The sequence below is a fragment of the Gorilla gorilla genome, chromosome 1 (genome assembly GCF_029281585.2).
Source record: "Gorilla gorilla gorilla isolate KB3781 chromosome 1, NHGRI_mGorGor1-v2.1_pri, whole genome shotgun sequence".
Classification (NCBI taxonomy): domain Eukaryota; kingdom Metazoa; phylum Chordata; class Mammalia; order Primates; family Hominidae; genus Gorilla; species Gorilla gorilla.
This window is the reverse complement of record NC_073224.2, coordinates 216,347,976-216,362,838: the sequence shown is the minus strand read 5'-3', so window position 1 is coordinate 216,362,838 and position 14,863 is coordinate 216,347,976. Positions and strand designations below refer to the sequence as shown.

The following is a 14,863-nucleotide window of genomic DNA, read 5'->3' as shown; positions in this document are numbered from 1 at the left end:
TGCAGCACTCAACACAAAACTCAGGATGTGGGTGTTAATAAGCATGTGTGGAATGAATGAATGATTAAATGTATGAATACATACTAGCAAGTCCCAGTGGCAATATAGAAAAGAGAGCAAGGGTTAAGGACTCCGGCTTTCAAGTCATACTGTCCTAAAGTCCAAATTCTGGTTCCAGTCCTCTTAGCTGTGTGACCTGAGGCAAGTGACACAGCTTCTCTGATAGATGTTCCCCATCTGTCAAATGGCATAATAACAGCATCTATCTAATCAGACTGAACTCAGTCAGGCATTTAAGCACGTGGCCCAGCATAATACACACAGAAAGGGCTTCATGGTAGCTATTCCTGCCCAGCAGACACCTTCTCTGTATCCAAATAACTGGACAGGCCCTGTGTTATGATGTGCTAATATCTGAAAAATGCTTACAACACTGCCTGGTGTGTTTGTTTTTCCTATTTTTATTGCTTTTTAACACAACCCAGACAACACGGATGAACCTTGAAAACACTGTGCAACTGAAAGAGATCAGACAAAAAAGGCCATATATAGTAGGATTTCATTCACATGAACTGTCCAGAATAGGTAAAGCCATAGAGATGGAAAGTTGTCGGGGGCCGGGGAAAAGGAGTGGAGAGTAACTACTAATCAATACAGGGTTTCTTTTTGGGATGATGGAAATGTTCTGGAATTACATAGTGGTGATGACTACACAACACTGTGAATATACTTAAGGCCACTGAATTGTACATTTTAAAATGGTGAGTTTTATGTTATGTGAATTTTACCTGAATGAGAAGAAATCTACCTAAAAGCAACCTAAGGGATTGTAGGGTGCAGCCAGGACTGAGAACCGCTAGGTAGCCTCTCAGCAAATGTTTTGTTTTGTTTTCGTAGAGACAGGGTCTTGCTTTGCTGTTTGAGACCAGGGTGGTCTCAAACTCCTGGCTTCAAGTGATCCTCCCACCTTGGCGTCCCACAGTGCTGGGATTACGGGTATGAGCCACCACAATGGCCTCAGCAAATGTTTGACCAAGAAATGAACAGGAAGCAGAGAGCAAAGGGCAGAGCTGAGGGAAGACCCTGCCTTGTCCAAAATCAGGCTTAGCTGTTCATTCCCCAAAACCTCCAAGGTACATAAGGTTTCCCTTTTTGCTCTGGTGCCAGGACCGCACAGATAATCTCAACACTCACTCATGGTAATTACCTCATCCCTATTGCAATTACTTTCCTCTTTTCTCTGTATGTTTCCTGATCTTTTTAACTACCCTATGTGCAGGTGTACTTGTGTTTACAGTAAGAGGGAATTTTAAAAAATTACTAAGTACCTGTTACGTGCTAGGTACATGCTTGCTAGATTTTCTATGTGTTATCCCCTCAAACAAACCCATAAGACAGTTATCTTCATCCCTAATTCACAGATCAGAAAACTGAGATTCAGAAAGGTTAAGTCATTTGCCCAAAGTCACACAGCCAATAGGAATTCAAACCCAAGTCTGTCTGACTTTAGTTACTGGACTCTCGCCACAGACCTCAGCCACATCCCTGTATGCTACAGGTTGTCAATCAACTTTTCACTGGCAGAGTCCTCCCACCCAGAAGGAGACCTTGTCTAGTTCTCTCCGTGCCCTCAGAGCCTGCCTTTGTACACCACAGGCGTTCAGTAAATATGGCTTAATGGATTACTAACCTTCAGTGGGCATGCAATAGCTTACCACAATAGTTTTCACCCCAACTTCTCATCAGTTACCTGGGAACTTCTGAACTGCACACTTGCCCAGGCCTCGCCCCTGGGAGATTCTGATTCAGTGGGTCTGGGTGTAGCCCGCAGCAGCCGAGATTCTTAAAAGCTCTTTCAAGGTCTAAAACCAGCCAAGTTAGAGAACCTTCAGCAGCTGTTCCCAGCTCAGCCTCCCATGCCCTCCAAAGCACCTCCTGTGACGTTGGTGAGGTGGAATCAGTTTTTCCAGGGCCCTGACCTAGAGTCACAGAAGCCACTCACTGTGCCCCTGTGGGTCTCACTCCCTCATCTGCCCTGGGCCCAAGTTCTAGGCCCATCGAAGGGACCTTCTAGCAGCATCTTGTCTGAGAATGATATGATCAAATTGCCTTCAGGGAAAGCATGTTCCTTCTGCTCTGACCTAAAGTTACAGTTTCTGCCTCCAAATCTGCCTGAGTCATCTGTCTCCTTGCACCTCAGTGGCCAGAAACAGCTGAACACTAGGCAAGGAAGTGAGCACAAAAAAAGACAAATTTGGGGAGAGAAAGAAACTTTGAGAGACAGGCTCAAGGTTGACAACTCTGGGAAGACCCTCGGCCCCCTGTGCAGAGGCTGTTGGTAGGGAGGAGGCTGGTTCAGTGGAGTTGGGTCCCCAGTCCATCCTAGAAAACCCTGTTGATCCCAGGGCCTTGGCCACACCCTATGTCTCTGCTCCCCTTCTAGGGAGAACTTCTCATCTGCCCAGGATGGTGTGGAGGCGAAAATGGCATTAAATCTGCTCTTTTTTTTTTTTTTTTTTTTTTTTTTGAGATGGAGCCTTGCTGTGTCTGCAGTGGCACAATCTCGGCTCACTGAAACATCCATCTCCCGGGTTCAAGCAATTCTCCTGCTTCAGCCTCCTGAGTAGCTGGGATTACAGGTGCCTGCCACCATGCCTGGCTAATTTTTGTATTTTTAGTAGAGATGGGGTTTTGCCATGTTGGCCAGGCTGGTCTCGAACTCCTGACCTCAGGTGATCCACCCGCCTCAGTCCCCCAAACTGCTGGGATTACAGGCGTGAGCCATAAATCTGCTCTTAAGGTTCCCAATGACCTCCGTGTTGCCAAAGCCAGAGGCTGTGTCTCTGTCATTGTCTTATTTTACCTCTGGGCATCTGGGCAGCATCTAACAGAGCCGAGCACCCCTTCTCCTCGGAACACTTCTCTCCTGGCTTCTGAGGCACAACACTGTCTTATTTCCTTCCTTCCCCACTGACAGCCCGTTCTTGGTCTCCTTTATTAATTCCTCTTCCTATCCCAATCTCTTGATACCGAGGGTCCCCAAGGCTTGGGTCTGGGCCTTCTTCGTTCCTCTCTCTAGGTGATCTTGTCCATTCCACAGCTTTATTTATTTTTTGTTTTTTTATTTTTTTGAGACACAGTCTTGCCCTTTCACCCAGGCTGGAGTGCAGTGGCGCAATCTCGGCTCACTGCAACCTCCACCTCCCAGGTTCAAGCGATTCTCCTGCCTCAGCCTCCGAATAGCTGGGATTACAGGTGCGTGCCACCACGCCCGGCTAATTTTTTGCATTTTTAGTGAGACGGGGTTTCGCCATGTTGGCCAGGCTGGTCTCAAACTCCTGACCTCAAGTGGTCCCCCTGCCTCAGCCTCCCAAAGTGCTGGGATTACGGGTGTGGGCCACCGCGCCCAGCCCCCACAGCTTTAAGTACCAGTTCAAGCAATGGATGCAAATGTGGTTCAGGCAACACCTGCATGGGAATTTCCAGGGTGCTGGTTTAAATGCAGATTCCCAGACTATCCCACAAGCTGGCAAACCTGCTGTCAAGTACATCTGTCATTGTGTGCCAGTCTGGCATCTGACCTCCTTCCTACGTCTGGGGACTTCCTCACTGCACAGGTCTTGGCAGAGTTCACCTCCTGTGAAAGCTGAAAACAACAAATTCTTGCTTTTCCAGCTTCCCTTACACCTAAGCTCAACCAATCAGAAGCCCTCACTACAGACTTTGAATCAGGAGCACAGTGGAAGATCCATTCCAATGCTGGTGGCAACCACAGCAATGGTGTCTAGTGTTCAGGGGACAGTGACACAGCGATGGCATTTAGTATGTGGCAGCAGTGTCCTGCCAAACTGGCTCGGTGGCACGATTTTGGCTGAGATCCTGCCTGCTGCCCAGCCCCAGTTTTCCAACTTCCCAGAAATTCTGTGAGCTACTGAACATTCCCTTTCAGTGCAGCCCTTTTCTGCTTAAATCAGCTCAGGATGGTTTCTCTTGCTTGCCATAAAAAGCCTAAGATACCACCACTGAATCATACTCTCTGGGAATGACGCCAAGTGATTCTGACACAGATGCAGGTTTGAAACCCACTGTCTCGATGCTAACAGCTCTCAAATGTGTATCTCCAGCCCACTCCTTTGAATTCCAAACTCACATACTGCCTTCTTGACATCTCCACTTGGATGTCTCAAGACCTATAAAGATATACAGATAGAATTCTTGGCCAGGCACAAGTGGCTCATGCTTGTAACCCTAACACTTTGGGAGGCCAAGGCAAGAGGATCACTTAAGCCCAAGAGTTTGAGACCAGCCTAGGCAACACAGTGAGACCTCATCTTTACCAAGAGAAGAAACAAATTAGCATGGATGTGGTGGCATGTGCCTGTGGAAGCATGAGGATTGCTTAAGCCCAGGAATTCAAGGCTGTGGTGAGCTATGATTGCACCACTGCATTCCAGCCTGGGCAAAAGAAGGAGACCCTGTCTCTAAAAAACAAAAAATTTTAAAAAAAATAGAATTCCTGATTTCTCCCCAAACCTGTTCCCCTGCCAGATTTCCCCTTCTCGGTATATGGCACCCTTCGATCAGAAATTTAAGGCCGGGCACAGTGGCTCACACTTGTAATCTCAGCACTTTGGGAGGCTGAGGCGGGCAGATCATTTGAGGTCAGGAGTTTGAGAACAGCCTGGCCAACATGGTGAAACCTCATGTCTATTAAAAATACAAAAATTAGCTGGGTGTGGTAGCGGGCGCCTGTAGCCCCAGGTATTTGGGAGGCTGAGGCAAGAGAATCGCTTGAACCCGGGAGGTGGAGGTTGCAGTAAGCCGAGATGGTGCCACTGAACTCCAGCCTGGGCAATACAGTGAGACTCCATCCCAATCAAACAAAAAAAAAAAAAAAGAAAAAAAGAAATGTGGGACCCAATCTTGAGCACTGCCCACATGTACTCCATCGACAAATCTTGACTGCTTATAAAACACTTCTACAATCTGTGCACTTCTCTCCTCCTCTACCAACCACAACCCGATCCACACCGCCATCATCTCTTCCCTAAATAACAGCATGGCCTCCTTGGGTCCTCTCCTGGCCCTTCCAATCTAGTTTCCACACAGCAACTGATATGATCTTTCTATTATAAACTGGATTATGCTGCTTGCCTGTGTACTAAATAAAACTTAAACTCACTACCAGGGCCATCAAACTTGAATATGGCCTTGCCACCACCACCCAAACTCAGCAGGTGCCACTCTTCCCTTTGCCCATCTCAGTGCTTTTGCCCCTTGGGCCCGCTTTCAGGGTCACATATATTTCAGCTTCTTTACTGCCTCAGGGCCTTTGCCTAAGAGGTCCCCTCCATCTGGAGCACCCCCATACCATTATTCTCTATGAATGCTCCTTTTTAGTTTTTTTTTTTCTTTCATTTATTTGTTATTCAACCAACATTTTCTGAAAACACACTATGGTTCTATGGTAAATACTAGGGACACAACAGTGAGATTAGTTTCTATTCTCATAGAAGTCAAAATCTATTGACAAATTAGATCTTAATAAAATAATATTTTGTCAGGGGGACAGAGTCTTGCTCTGTCGCCCAGGCTGGAGTACAATGGCATGACCTGGGCTCACTGCAACCTCCACCTCCCGGGTTCAAGCAATTCTCGTGCCTCAGCCTCCCAAGTAGCTGGGATTACAGGCACGTGCCACCACACCCAGCTAATTTTTGTACTTTTAGGAGAGACAGGGTTTCGCCACGTTGGCCAGGCTGGTCTCGAACTCCTGACCTCCAGTGATCCATCTGCCTTGGGGAGGCTGAGGCAGGAGAATCACTTAAACCCAGGAGACAGAGGTTGCAGTGAGCCGAGATCACGCCACTGCACTCCAGCCTGAGCAACAGAGTGAGACTCCATCTCAAAAAAAAAAAAGAAGATGATCCTTGGTGATGAGGGGCACACGTGGAGGTGAGAGGTTGCACCACTCATTGTGAAAACAGCTCTGGAAGGGAGCCTGAGGGAAGTTAGGAGTGTGGTCAAGTATGCACTGGGACATGAGGATCTAGGCTACAGGTACAAATGTGTGAGTCACCTGGAGATGGGAGGTAACTAAGGCCACACGTGTGGACAAGATTCCCTGAAGAGATGAGGACCCAGAACAAACCTCAAAGAAGGCCTTGACGAAGAGGATGAGTCTTCGTGCCACTTAGTACAATGAGCAACTTCTGACTTATTTGTTCTTTCTGTTTGTTTTGTTTTGTTTTGGAGACAGGGTCTTGCTCTATCACCTAGGCTAGCATGCAGTGGCACCATCAGAGTTCACTGCAGCCTCAACCTCCTGGGCTCAAGGGATCCTCTCACCTCGGCCTCCCAAAGTGCTGGCATTCAGGCATAAGCCACTGCACCCGGCTGTGACTTATTTGTTTACCTGCTTACTGTTGGGCTTTGCCAGAAGACTGTAAGGTCCACAGGGCAGGGACTGCATCTCTAACTGAGCGATGCATCTGCCCAGCGCCTCATACGGGGCCTGGCATGGAGCAGTCCCCCAGGCACTATGCTGGCAGGGCCAACCCCATCCATTCCTTGAGCAACATGATTGGGTCCACTGGTCCACAATGCCCAACAAAAAGTCAGAATGCTCAATTGGCATTCAAAACCCTCCAAGTCTTGCTGCACCCCCTTAGCATTCTAATCTCATCTTTTAAATCTTTTAAACTGCTGGGCACAGTGGCTCATGCCTGTAATCCCAGCACTTTGGGAGGCCGAGGTGGGTGGATCACCTGAGGTCAGGAGTTTGAGACAAGCCTGGCCAACATGGCAAAACCCCATCTCTACCGAAAATACAAAAATTAGCCAGGCATGGTGGCGGGCGCCTGTAATCCCAGCTACTCGGGAGGCTGAGGCAGGAGAATCGCTTGAACCTGGGAGGTGGAGGTTGCAGTTAGCCCAGATCGTGCCGTTGCACTCCAGCCTGGGTGACAAGAGTGAAACTCCATCTTAAAAAAAAACTCCAGCCAGGTGCAGTGGCTCATGCCTGTAATGCCAGCACTTTAAGAGGACGAGGCGGGCGGATCACGAGGTCAGGAGAACGAGACCATCCTGGCTAACACGGTGAAACCCCGTCTCTACTAGAAATACAAAAAATTATCCGGGCGTGGTGGTGGGCACCTGTAGTCCCAGCTACTCGGGAAGTTGAGGCAGAAGAATGGCGTGAACCCGGGAGGTGGAGGTCACAGTGAGCTGAGATCGTGCCACTGCACTCCAGCCTGCATGACAGAGTGAGACTCTGTCTCAAAAAAAATAAATAAATAAATAAAAAATGAAAAAACTCCTATACCTGAGTTTTCTAAAGGGGTTCTTCTATACCTGAGAGTATGCATAAATGATCTAAACCAGGGAGGTACAGAACAGGATGGACACAGCACCTCTCCCTGGAACCTGGACTGTGTGAAATAAAGAGGAATCGCCATAGATACTTCTGAGGGGATTTTCCAGGCCCTGCCCCTCTTCTCTGAGAAGTGCCCCCTCCCACACCATAGGTCTCAATGGCCATGTTTACCCTGCCTGTCACTTTCCCTCCATGACCTCTGCTGATGAAACCAGGGGTGGAGACCCAGCCACTGGACCCAATCCAGAAGCTGGGCCGGGCTGTCAACCTCTGCCAGGAACTTGGAAGTGGGACATGAGACTGGCTCAATCTTGTGTCCGGTTACCTTTAGACACTGGCCCAGTGAGGTCACGTGAGCATGGGGGCTGTGCTTTGGGGCCTATGTGATGATGAATGAGTGAAAGCACTGATCAGATGTGCAGAGGGAAGCAGAGGCAGGAGAGAACAAGAATGACGAAGCAGCTGCCTTAGTTCCTGACAACTTCCCAGCCTCCAGTTCCAGGCCCTGGAGAGGTGTACTTTTACCTCCGGCTCTTCAGTCTCATGAGGCACCTCTAATTCTTTAAAGCCAATTTCCCTCAATCTTCTCTGACGATCAAAAAACAAACAAACAAATTTCCCTCCAACAGAAACAAGCTTGACAGGGTTTATGTTTCTTGCAAACAATCTCTAAGATTACACAATTTTAACACTAAAATACATTTTACAAAGCAAACTGTAAAATTCACAAGAATATTAAAAATTAAGAAGGAAATGCTTTCTAAAACAAGATTCAAAAAAGCAAAAGTCACAAAGGAAAAGAAAAATGTAACTCCAAAACAATTTAAACTGTGCATTATAAGACCTGATACCAATTTAGGTAAACATTCCCCCAGCCACTCCCATTCCCCCACTGATAATATATTTTTCATGAGGACATACATTGGGAAGCATGTACATTTCCATAGCAATTACCTCTGGGGAGAATACAGGGATTGAGATAGTTGTTCATAGACCTTTTCTGTTATGTTTCAAATTACTTATTACAAATTATGCCCTGGCCAAGCATAGTGGCTCACACCTGTAATCCTAACATTTTTGGAGGCTGAGGTGGGCAGATCACTTGAGCCCAGGAGTTCAAGACCAGCCGGGCAACATAGTGAAACCCCAACCCTACAAAAAATACAAAAATTAAGCCGGCGCCAGTAATCCTAGCTACTCAGGAGGCTGAGGTGGGAAAATCACCTGAGCCCAGGAGGTTGAGGCTGTGGTGAGCCATGATTGTGCCACTGTACTCTAGCCTGGATGACAGAGTGAGACCCTGTCTCAAAAAATAAAATAATAATAAATTATGCCACTTGTCCAATTAAAACTTTCTTTTAAAATTTCAAAAATATATACAAAACAAGCCTTGAAGATCTCCTATTTGTGGCAGACTGCTTCATCTGAGACCTACTGGAGAGGGTGTGTCCACTAGCAGTTTGAGGCACACAATATAGTGTGAATTCTTAGCTCTGGTCAAAATGGCTTACTTGGTTTCCAATATGCTCTCTTCCCACCAGTCTCTGAATTCACTCCCTTGTCCTCTCCGATAAATGGGGTTCACCTATCCTTCCACCTGGAAGTGTCACCTCCTCCAGGAACTTCTCCCTCATTGCACCAGTCCTTACTGCTCTCTCCCTCTCCTGCTCCACTTGCCTCTTATGGCATTGACTGTACCTTTCTCTGGGGACTCAGGACAAACTCCTGGGGTTCTTACTGATCTCCCTGTAACAGGCTACTTCTCCCTAGATAGTCTGCAAATCAAAGTAGCATCTTTATGTCCTTAGTGTCCTTTATGTCCATAGAGATGGCACAGAGAGCTGGACAGAGCCCAGGCAGAGCACAGCAGAGTCAGAGAGACCCACTGTGTGACACAGGGCAGCTGCCTCCACTGCCCTAGGCCCGGTTTCACCTGTTGTTGTGAATATCAATGAGATGATGGGCATAAAGAGGCCCAAGACAGGAAGAGGCTGGTTGACGTAATGACTATCTTAATACACTCCCTCACATTTGCATGGTGCTTCATAATCGAACACAAAAAACTTTAACAACCTAGTAAGGTAAGCAGGGAGTGATTAAGAGATCCATTTTAAGGATAAAATAACAAGGTTCAGAGAAGTTACGTAGGGAGGACAGACAGATTGTCTTTAAAAGGAAAGAGAACAGGACCGGGGGTAGAACACTTGGGTAGAAATGCTAACTTTCCCACTATCCAGCCGCAGGAGCTTGGCCAAGTCTCTTGGCCTCTCTGGACATCAGTTACTCCATCTTATCTGAGAGAGTTTCTAGCTGGTCTCTATCTTAAAAGGGTCCCTGATATTCTAGTTTCCTGTGATCTGCCCAGGGTCCTTCCCAGCAGGACTGTACAAAAGGGCTGCGAGTCCCAGGACAGGGTCCCTAGTTACTCCCAGGAAACCAGTCAGAACTGGAAGACTTGACTTAAGAATCAGTTGCATTTTGATTCAGTCAAATAGAGCTACAAGCCTGGGGGTGGGTTAGTCAAGCCCAGAAATGGGGGAAAAAAATTGCAGCATCAAACTATATGTAAACACAATATAATCGCAAAATATAAATGCAAATGCAAAACCAAACAGGAAACCTCAGGGAAGTCTAATCCAAAGTTCAGACTCTAACTTTTTGGGCCCTAAGATGCTGAAGAGAAAAGCTGTGTTTGGGTGCCGCAAGCCTTTCTGTTGTAACAATGAACCTCCACATGCACCAAACCAAAAATCTGAAGGCAAAGGAGGATGGGTTTTGTCTTGCCTGAACTGGGGCAAAGCTGAGCCCTGAACAGAGCCTGCTGTGGCCTCCAGACCCATTCTAAGGGTCCCTCCCCCAACACACAGTGCTTACACTTACACAGCCAGACAAGGCCAGATGTATGGGCATAAATGGGCATTTCTGTCCATGGATAAGGTTCATATTGGAGCCCCTTCTCCTGCTCTAAGATTCTAATGAACAACCTGGGGAGGAGGATGAACCATGAAATCCCTAAGAATGTGGATGGCACTGAGCTATTCTGGGTCATGAAATGTGAGGCTATGAAGACAAATCTCAGGAAGCTCTCCAAAGGATGGGCTGGACAGCAGTGTTTCCCTGTGAGCCCCACAGTAAAATATAACCCACATCCACAGGCAGTGGACTCCAAGCTACTGGTTCTGCCCAAGGAAGGAAGCCAAATCTGACCGGCTGCTTCTTATTTTAATAAAACATGTACCCCTACTATGTGCAAAGTAGTAGGCTAGGCTCCGTGAGACAAATGAGACAAGGTGAGGCTCTGTGAGACAAATGAAGACAAAAGAGACCCAATCACTGTCTAAAGAGATCTGCCGATTAATCTGACGATAATCATTCCATTTATCAAGAGGCATGGGCCGGTGCAGCGGCTCACACCTATAATCCTAGCACTTTGAGAGGCCAAGGCGGATAGACTGCCTGACCTCAGGAGTTCAAGAACAGCCTGACCAACATGGTGAAACCCTGTCTCTACTAAAAATACAAATATTAGCCGGGTGTGGTGGAGCATGCCTGTAATTCCAGCTGCTTGGGAGGCTGAGGAATGAGAATTGCTTGAACCCGGGAGGCAGAGATTGCAGTCAGCCGAGATCGCACCACTGTACTCCAGCCTGGGAGACAGAGCAAGATTCTATCTCCAAAAAAAAGATGCATGCTTTATATGCATTGTCTCATGTGAGGTACACATTATTACCCCCATTCCACAGATGACAGAACAGGTCACATGCCCACGTTCACCCAAATGGCAAACTGCAGAGCCAGCGTTTGAAAAAAGGTCTGCCTTGGCCAGGCGCGGTGGCTCACGCCTGTAATCCCAACACTTTGGGAGGCCGAGACGGGCGGATCATGAGGTCAGGAGATCGAGACCATCCTGGCTAACACGGTGAAACCCCGTCTCTACTAAAAATACAAAAAAAAATTAGCCAGGCGTAGTGGCGGGCGCCTGTAGTCCCAGCTACTCGGGAGGCTGAGGCAGGAGAATGGTGTGAACCTGGGAGGCGGAGTTTGCATTGAGCCAAGATCGCGTCACTGCACTCCAGCCTGGGCGACACAGCGAGACTCCGTCTCAAAAAAAAAAAAAAAAAAAAAAGAAAGAAAAAAGGTCGGCCTTCCCCAAAGTCGATGCTCCTTCCACAATCCTCTATCACCCTTACAAAGTGATACAAACAGACTCCGAGATGGAGGGTCAGCCTGACAAGAGAGAAGAAGAGGACAGATTTCCTGACACTGGCGCAGGGTATTATGAACTACTGAGCTTTGTATCTGCCGCGCAGTGGGTGCCTAGTACACTTAAGGTGAAGGGTGGAAGGCTAGAGCCGTTGCTGAGGTCCAAAATGCCACCCAAATTGAGGGCATCCTTTGGATGGGTAGCTGCAAAAACACATTATTCTCCGTTGGACCAAGGCCACGGGGTGTCTGTCCTAGAATATTCTTTGCAGAGGAGCTGCGGAAAGCTGCAGCAGGTTCAGAGAAGAGGAATGGAAGGAACTCCGAAGAGCATGGGAATGGGGTGGGGCAGTCTGCAAGACCGAAAGAAAAGGCCTGGGACGCTTTGCTGGGAAAGACAAAGAGGAGAGGGGAGGGGAGAGGAGACAATAAACTTGCCAACAGCCCGGCCAAGGTGAACCCCGGCTCCTGGCGCCTTCCCATCCGCATTCATTCCACAAACGCGGGCCAAATCTCCGAAGCAGCCGCAAGGGGGAGGGGGCCTCTCTGCAGCCGGGGGGAAGAAAGTTCAGGACTGAGGCGGGAAGCCTGCCTCTCAGAAGGGGAGTGACTCGGGGGGCACACTTGTGGGGCTCCGAAGATGAAAACGCAAACTGAGGCTGGAAGGCGCTAGGCAAACACATATGTGATGAGGCGGTCACGCGGGGCACTTGGGGTACGTCCCCCGACCTGTGGAGTTTGTCATCGAAGTGACCTCGAGGCCCCCCAAAACGGTCCCTCGGGCCTCCCCCCGCCTCGACGGTGAGGACGCAGCTGTTGGAGATGAGCTTGGTCCTCCCAGACCTAGGGAGGGGGCAGGTTTCGGGGCGCGGTGAAGGGCCATCGCAGCTCGGGTGCGACACGCCTGTGGAGGTCAAGGCCAGGCCCGGCGCCGACCCCCGACCCCTCCCGCCTCGGCCCCCTCACCTCCTCCCGCGCCAGCGCCGCCCCTCGGTACCGGGGCATCTTGGCGGCGAAGGCGGCGGCCCCAGCCGGGGAGCTGAGGTCCTCCGCGGTGACGGCCAGGAACTCGGCGACGCTGAACTGCTCCGGCATGGCGGGCGCGAGCGTGGGGCTGCCGGAGCGGGGCGCGGGGGGCACTGAGCTGCTCCGCGCTGAGCCGGCCTCACCGCCGGCCGGGGGCGCCGTCCCGGCCTCCGCACGCCCCGCCCCTCCGCACGCCCCGCCCCCGCCCCTCCAGCCGCTCTCCGCTCCTCAGCTGGGACGGCCCCGCCCCCGGCTCCTCGCCGTCCTCCACCGCCACGGTCCAGGCTCCGGCCCCGGTCCCGGCCCCGCACCGCGTCAGGCCGCCTCCCCGGCCCCTCGCCGGCCCCCTCGGCCACGCCCCCAGCCCCTCACCGCCTCAGACCCCGCCCCCTGGCTCGATGCCCCACCCCTGGCCTCAGTCGAAACTCCTCCGCCTTCCCCCATCCCTGCCCCTTCAGGGCTCTGTCCCGTTTCATCCCGCTCTGGGTCTTCCAAATCCTCCTCCCTTGCACGGCCCAGGCTGCTCCATCTCCGCGCCGAGTCTTAGAGCCCCCTCCCTCTCCCTCCCTCCTCTGCTGATTCGTTCCGAGTTCCCCATGACCTCGCCCCTTCTGCCCTACCACCCCCCCGCCACCCTTCCCTCCTCTCTCCCCAGTCCCGCCCAATCTCCTTGCCTCGCTCCGCCCCGAATCGCCCCACCCCTCTCTTGCTGCGTACGCCCAGCTCTCAGCCTCAGCTTTGCAGGCATCCGGGGACTCCCTCCTGATAACCCCCGCCGCCCCGGGGATGTGTGGATCGGGGCCCCTGGCTAGCTGTGTGACTTGGGGAAAATTACTTCTCTTCCTGGAACCTCAGTTTCCTTATCTATACAATGGGAAGCCTGATGCCCGCTTGATTGTGATGTTGCGAAGAACCGAACACGTGCGTGTACTAGTTCCCTCTTACCCGACCATAGATCGCACCCACGCCTTTACTCTTCCTGCTCCGCCTTTCACCCCTTAATCTGGCTCACCATCCTTTGGGGCGGATGAGGGATGGGGTTCAGGATAGAAATCCACTTAGGTTTAGTTCTGAAGCCTGAGGTCCTCTGGGGAAAAGTTCTCCAAGTAAAAAGCTAGGAAAGCACCGCGGCAAGGAACATTGGTTTTGGAGTCAGAGGAACCTAGATTCCAATCTTGGTTACTTTGGATAAATTGCTTGCTTCTCTTAAGCCTGCATTTCCCCCTCTTAAAATGGCCTCATGGTATTTTACCCCACAGGGCTGCGATTGAGAGAATCTTTCCTTTTCTCGCACAGAAAAGGAAAGGAAAAAAAAAAAAAAAACCCGGAAAGATATGCACTAAAATGTTGCACCAGCAACATTTTATGCACTAGCTGAAGACAGATATGCACTAGCTGAAGACATTATGAGTAACTTTCTTTTCTTTTGGTGAATCTGTATATCCTAACTTTTATACAATGACCATATACTACTGTGTAATAGAATTAAAAGTTGACGGGAGCGATGGCTCATGCCTGTAATCTTAGCACTTTGGGAAGCCGAGGTGAGCGGATCGTTCAGGAGTTCAAGGCCAACCTGAGCAACATGGCGAAACCTTGTCTCTACAAAATATACAAAAATTAGCCCGGCGTGGTGGCTCTTGCCTGTAGTCCCAGCTACTTGGTGGGCTGAGGCAGGAAAATGGCTTAAACCTGGGAGGTCAAGTTTGCAGTGAGCTGAGATCCTGCCATTGCACTCCAGCCTGGGTGACAAAGTGAGACCCTGTCTCAAAAAAAAAAAAAAAAAAGAAAAAGAAAAGAAAGAAAAAAGAATTAAAAGTTGAAAAAAATGTGTACCATCTGATAGAGACGACAACTATTCCAAGAGTTCTTTCAAGGTCAACTTCTCCTGTTGAAACCAAATAGGCACTTTTCTTGTTATCTATTTTTAGAGACAAGGTCTCACTCTGTCGCCCAGGCTGAAGTGCAGTGCAATGATCATAGCTCAAGGCAGCCTCAAACTCCTGAGCTTAGGCATTTTTCTTGCTTGACTTCTAGGAGCATCTGACAATGTTAACCACTCCCTTCTCCTTGAAACACCCTTGCCCCTGAATCCTAGGAGAACTATTTTCTTTGGTGGCCCTCCTCCCTCTGGCTGTTCCAAGAGCCCTTTCTGAGATGCACTTCCTCCGCAGGGATCTTAAATGCTGGAGTTGTTGGGAGCTCTCTGCTAAATCCTCTGCATGTCTCACTCTATCAGCCTTCCTGGATTTTTTCATC

General features: G+C 49.6%; 1 protein-coding gene across 8 annotated transcripts in view; it reads right to left on the bottom strand.

The window, feature by feature from the left end:
• The window catches only part of ASAP3 (ArfGAP with SH3 domain, ankyrin repeat and PH domain 3), a 55,975-nt gene extending 43,085 nt beyond the window's left edge, over nucleotides 1–12,890 (bottom strand). For 2 of the 8 annotated variants that reach the window (XM_063701853.1, XM_055387568.2), the window contains exon 1: nucleotides 12,576–12,884. Coding sequence is in view for 4 of the 8 variants with exons in the window: in XM_055387544.2 (XP_055243519.2) it covers nucleotides 12,545–12,673 (129 nt within the window). In the remaining 4 variants the exon portion in view is untranslated. Of the gene's footprint in view, nucleotides 1–12,544 lie in introns of all 8 variants that reach the window. The other 6 variants (XM_055387544.2, XM_055387565.2, XM_055387547.2 and 3 more) reach the window with 6 other exon arrangements.
• Nucleotides 12,891–14,863: the final 1,973 nt, after the last annotated feature.